The sequence below is a fragment of the Salmo salar genome, chromosome ssa14 (genome assembly GCF_905237065.1).
Source record: "Salmo salar chromosome ssa14, Ssal_v3.1, whole genome shotgun sequence".
In the NCBI taxonomy this organism is placed as follows: Eukaryota; Metazoa; Chordata; class Actinopteri; order Salmoniformes; family Salmonidae; genus Salmo; species Salmo salar.
The window spans coordinates 82,248,803-82,255,251 of NC_059455.1; the positions used below are offsets into that span (position 1 = coordinate 82,248,803).

The 6,449-nt window shown below is 42.9% G+C and overlaps 1 protein-coding gene across 1 annotated transcript in view; it reads right to left on the minus strand.

The window, feature by feature from the left end:
- LOC106570416 (CCN family member 4) overlaps positions 1–6,218 on the minus strand; it is an 8,493-nt gene extending 2,275 nt beyond the window's left edge. Inside the window, exons 1-3 of the mRNA XM_014142718.2 lie at positions 5,999–6,218; positions 2,497–2,785; positions 1,781–2,035 (exon numbers count right to left, since the gene is read on the minus strand). Of these exons, the coding sequence (XP_013998193.1) occupies positions 1,781–2,035; positions 2,497–2,785; positions 5,999–6,046 (592 nt within the window). The 5' untranslated portion in view covers positions 6,047–6,218. The remainder of the gene's footprint in view (positions 1–1,780; positions 2,036–2,496; positions 2,786–5,998) is intronic.
- Between the last annotated feature and the right edge of the window lie 231 nt (positions 6,219–6,449).

Here is a 6,449-nt window from a genome sequence, read left to right on the forward strand (position 1 = left end):
GAGAGAGTGACAGAGACAGAGAGAGAGACAGAGAGAGAGAGAGAGAGAGAGAGAGAGAATACAATTGAATATGGGCAGTGACAGAAGTGCTTTATAGACATTATTCATCAAAACTGGACCTAATACACTCATACACTTCATGACCAAAAGTATATGGACACCTGCTCGTGAAACATCTCATTCCAAAATCATGGGCATTAATATGGAGTTGGTCCCCCCCTTTGCTGCTATAACAGCCTCCACTTTTCTGGGAAGGCTTTCCACTAGATGTGGGAACATCGCTGCGGGGACTTGATTCCAGTCAGCCACAAGAGCATTAGTGATGTCTGGCACTGATGTTGGGCGATTAGACCTGGCTCGCAGTCGGCATTCCAAATTCATCCCAAAGGTGTTCGATGAGGTTGAGGTCAGGGCTCTGCGCAGGCCAGTCAAGTTCTTCCACACCGATCTCGACAAACCATTTCTGTATGGACCTCGCTTTGTGCACGGGGGCATTGTCATGCTGAAACAGGAAAGGTCCTTCCCCAAACTGTTGCCACAAAATTGGAAGCACAGAATTGTCTAGAATGTCATTGTATGCTGTAGCGTTAAGATTTCCCTTCACTGGAACTAAGGGGTCTAGCCCAAACCATGAAAAACAGCCCCAGACCATTATTCATCCTCCACCAAACCTTACAGATGGCACTATGCATTGGGGCAGGTAGATTTGTCCGTTGGACTGCCAGATAGTGAAGCGTGATTCATCACTCCAGAGAACGCATTTCCACTGCTCCAGAGTCCAATGGCGGCAAGCTTTACACCACTCCAGCCGACGCTTGGCATTGCGCAAGGTGATCTCAGGCTTGAGTGCGGCTGCTCGGTTATGGAAACCCATTTCATGAAGCGCCCAACAAAAAGTTTTTGTGCTGATGCTGCTTGCAGAGGCAGTTTGGAAGTAGTTAGTGAGTGTTGCAACCAAAGACAGATGATTTTTATGCGCTTCAGCACTCGGCGGTCCCGTTCTGTGAGCTTGTGTGGCCTACCACTTAGCGGCTGAGCCATTGTTGCTCCTAGACGTTTCCACTCCACAATAACAGCACTTACAGTTGACCGGGGCAGCTCTAGCAGGGCAGAAATTTGACGAACTGACTTGCTGGAACAGTCACTGTGCTCTTCAGTAAGGCCATTCTACTGTCAATGTTTGTTTATGGACTTGCTCTAGTACATCTAAGTTCCCTTTTGGCTTTGCACACTACTGGACAAGATCACTGAGCACTGGAACAACCTAAAAGTAACAGTGAGAATGAGGGCGAGAGAGTGTACAGGAAAAGAGTTTGGTCTTCTCTTACACACAGCTGCACCTCTTCTCCCCCCTGGAGTAACAACCTACATTCACACCCTAGTCCACCGCTGATAGTGTTGAAAGATCCCACACAACTACTGCTGCAACAGCAGTACTACCTGTCAACTACTATGAAGCAATGTCCTCAAACTATTTTGCTTCACAATTCTCAAAGAATTGCTCAATATTACCATGGTTATTAGTGGTACAAAATTCTCAATACACGGGACTCTATCCATGTAATGACTGGAATGGAATGGTATTGAACACATGGACTATTTCTCAATCACTAATGGTAACAATGTGTTTGAAACGGTTCCATTTATTCCATTCCAGCCATTACAATGAGCCTGTACTCCTATCTGAAGTGACACCAGCCACCACTGATTAATTGATTGACTGACTGACTGACTGATTGCATGATCAGTTGTTTGATTGATTGATGGATCTGTGTCCTACCTTCCACTGCATGTCTTGGAGCAGTCTTCCTCCCCTTCTTGGGCTCGTCACAGATCCACTGTTCACAGCAGCGTCCGGGGATCTTGACCCTCCTCGAGTTCTGGCACCAAACCCGGGGGGGCTGGGAGTCTGTACACAGGGACACACACCCGATGGCCCCGTTCACACACAGACACTGGTATTTACAGCTGGGTTTGAAGCTCTGCCCATTCCGGTAGATCACACCGTCATGCTCGCAGCCCGTGCCAACCATATCTGGCAAAGAAGATCAGGACAGCAGTCTTACATCACAGAGAGATACACAGTGAATAAGGTAATGATAACAATGTAATGTAGCAGACTGTTTTTACTGTTATCTGAACAAAAACAAACATGTCATGACATTAGGTTTCACATTCATTTTACCCATCTTTTGGTATTTGTTTCATTAGTCCACTGCTGATACAGTCCCAAAATGTTTTGTATGTCAGCAATCAGGTTTTCAATATATAGTACTTTCAAGAAGCAAATTGTAACTTGCCACATCATCATGATAATGTGGGAAGTTACAATTTGATATCTTGAAAACCAGATTGCTGACATGCAAAATATTTTGGGACTGCATCAGCACTGAACTAACGAAACAAATATCAAAATATAGTTTTTGAGTGGATTATTCCTTTAATCATGATTGGTGTCTTTAGTATGTTAGAGTATGTGTGGTAAATGACACTTACATGCACACACTCCTTTTTCGTACCTAGGCTTGTCTGAGCTGTAATCGCAGTACAGTCCCTTATGGTAGTCGCAAGTGTCTGCCTCGTTGCACTCCTCCCCCACCTGCCTGGCGCAGGCCTTGCAGCAGTCACAGCCATCCATGAGCAAGCTCACCCCTGAAGGGCAGGAAGGGGGGACCAGGGAGCACTCACAGGGCCAGTGGCAGTACTGGGTCCGGTTGTATGGCTCTAGGTCTGTGGATTCTGCTAGGGGCAGCATGGCAGAGGAATTCTGGGTCTGGGAGTAGGCCTAGATGAGAGGGAAAGGGAGGAGTTAGTGTTATGCACTTTGATATACATAATACATATTTTAGTTTTCTATGGTCAAACGCTATGACTTTTGGTAACACAATAAACCATGTAAGTAGAGAACAGACATTCCTAAAGCATCAAAGATGTACAGTATGTTATCTGTGTAGGTTTCCATGTCTAGGACAATTAAAAGCACAATCAGTGGAGACTGCTGAGGGGAGGACGGCTCATAATAATGTCTGGAATGGAGTAGATGGAATGGCATCAAACACATGGATACCGTTCCTCCATTCCGCTCCAGCCATTACCACGAGCCCGTCCTCCCCAATTAAGGTGGCACCAACCTCCTGTGAAGCACATGTACTTGTTAGCACGTGGATCACCTGTATCACAATCACATTATATAAGTGCCACCCAAAATACTGTTGCTAAGTTGACGTAGCAACTGTTACAGGGGAATAATAGGCTGTTGCCCCAAGGATCAACGTTGTAATTAGCTTCATGTCCTTAATCTTTTTTATTTCCAACATGTCCTATATTGGCCTAAGAACTAATAGACCCAAATCCCCTATTTGGCTAGATAAGTGTTGCACCTCCTGAATGTGCTAAAAGGTCTGGCTGACCTTCTTGTTCGGATTGTACAACAACAACAAGGTTGATTAACAGGGTAAGGGAGGTACAAGAAAGAATATGAAATCAAAATGATTTCATCAATATGACGCTGATTAGTCAAAGTACTTTTTGTTCCCCTGTCTACACAATATTCTGCCTGTAGGCCATTTTTCATAGTTCTTTTGAACATATAAAAGTATTTTCACAGCTGACGTGACAATACAATAAAACGTGTCCAACATTTCACCCCATGAATATTGCCTGTACAAACTGTATATATTTATGCCAAGATCAGAAACCAAATTTTTGTGTGTGTGATCAAATGAAAAACACCCCTTTTTTTAAAGCACTCAAAACAGATGTGCTGTCTGAACAAACCACTAGGAAGAGTTTTACAACCAAACAAATGGCATTTGGTCTTGGATCCAGACTGTTGAAGTCCCTACAGAGGAAACTGTCTCGTCCGCTGGCTCAGACTGGCTCAGTATTTATAACTCCAAAAATGATTCTCAGTCTTGGCCTCACATTATAAGAGCAGGACTTCCTCGTGTGAGTCAGGACACAGAGTGTTCCATAACCCATTATTACACATGGAGTAGCCAGATCGCCTAATGGCCTACTTTAAAATGTCATATTTTGTGAACGAGACACTCTACTTTGGCCCTGCCTTTTATGCCTAACGTCTGAGGGCCAAACTTTCATTTCTGATGTCTGAACATTCAACAAACAGATTTTTTGTAGGGAACTTTTTGGGGCTGGTTTCCCAGACACAGATTAGGGCTTTTTAGTCCAGGACTAGGCTTAATCTGTGTCCAGGAAACCGTCTCAATGAAAACAATTGTAACTAATGTTGATGCTGTCATAACAGCAACCGCTGCCTCCAGTATGGGCCGACCAACAGTGCTAAATTAACTTTTCTTGGAGATTCCCATGCAGGTTACTGCAGGCTCTTATTCTGTATTAAACCTCTCTAATTACATTTCAACCTCAACATGTTTATATTAATATCATAAAAGTCAAAGAGCTTCTGATCCAGCTAGGTAATACAGACACAATTAATCTGCAATTAATTAAATGTAAATGTAATCATGCTATTTTTGTTTTCCTAAGCTTGTTCTTGGCAGCCCATCAGTTGCCTTCACGGTTTTCAAATATAATTATAGTAATAAATAGTAAATCCATTGAGCGCATAGGATGTTTAATGCAGATAAATGAGATTTAATCATGGGTGTACCAGAGAGCCAGTACCCAGGGGATCTGCCGCTGAAGCAGTAGTCAGCTGTCATCAGGCTCAGTCATTACACAACAACATCAGAGAACACGGTTACATCCCAGATGGCACCCTGTTCCCTATATAGTGCACTATTTCGGAATAGGGTGCCATTTGGGATTCAGCCAACGTGCCACTTTTAGCAATAAAGGGCGTTCTGGGGGTGTTTCACAAGGTAATGAAAAATACACGGACAACAACTGATCATGACCATAACAGTTTATTGTCTCCACGTAGCTTTTTCATCTAAAAATGAAGGGAAATTGGATGAAGAGAATACAAAAAAAATCTTAAAATCCATATATATATGCATATTGCATAACATGAATGTGAACTGGGTTTTCTGTTGAGCTGAGAAGCTTTGTGCTTGTCGGTTTATGTACGTGTATACAAAGTTTTATTGTTCCTTACCCCCATCATATCTAGACAGCCAAAACTGCTATTGAGATTACTGTGAATACCATCACCTGTTCAGACTTATAACCCCTTGACCTTTTGTGTGACCTTTGTGTAACCTTGTGACCAATGTGACCTCAAGCAGACATAACATCAAATGCTGTTTGGGCATCTGGGAATGAAAAAAGTGATAAATGGTTTATCAAATATCTTGATTGACATCTAATGTGACCTTGACAATACTGCCATATAGGTCAGATAAGAAACTTGGAACTTTCTTTCCACAGATGTGGAGTGTTCAACTGATCTGACCTCTAACCCCTGCCAAACCTGGGTGAAATGACCAATGTTGTGTCACACATGCAGTCTGTTGTCAGGTTGAGAAAGTGCAAGCTGAATGTTGAGGGTAGACCGTGAGCACAACTCTGGTCAAATCAACATAGAGCATCATAGACTCTCACCTTCATCTCCTTGTGTAAGCAGTTGTTTTTTCTCTCCCATTTAGATGCAGTGTGAGTGATATAACTTATGTTTGAGGCCAGACATTTTGAGACTGTGTGAGCAGTTTTAACGTGTGAAGTATTGAATTAATGAAAAACCTCTCCTAACTTGGCGGATAGGGCCAAATTAAACTAGAAACATACTATTTGATGTTTGTTGATTCCATGCTATTACAGTACTGTCCAAGAAGTTCTTGAATCTGGAGTAAAATGCAAAACATGACTCCACATAACCACATGGTGGCAGTAAAGTACAACTTACAAATGGAGGGATAACTTGCGAATACACGGCGAATTTACTGGAAGCATCAATAATACTATTCTATTCTAAATAAATCATGAATCAGATCTGGCACTTCAGAAAGAAATAGATTTGGTAAATAAGGCTTAAACCATGTGTTGCTAAAAAAGTATTATAATGGCACTTTCTCACCTGTTGAATCCCTGCTGCTATAAGAATCCACTTTAGCAGCCAGCTCATCACTGGTTAGGTATTGTAAATTCATTGAACCCAGAATTATTCCTTTACTAAAAACAAAATATTTCGCACTCCACAAGTCCCAGGCAATCTTCTAGTTGTCATCTCCTCCGCGAGGACCACTGTCTGGGACTGGGACTGGGGATGTTATTAAAGCTCGTGTCTGCTGACGTCAGGTTTTAGGACGAGCCCCACATTTTTCCGGCCGCGCGCTCTGCTTTTCCCTCTCCTCCACTCTCACCCGCTGCTCCTCACGCGCGAAAGCCCGCCCTGAAGTTGAGCTGGCTTGTCTATTAACTGAGCAATGTGCATCCCAGCTATGCAATTGAACAGTTAGCCAGTTAACTTGCCTAAATACTCTGAAATAACACACACACACACGCACACACACACACATATATATATA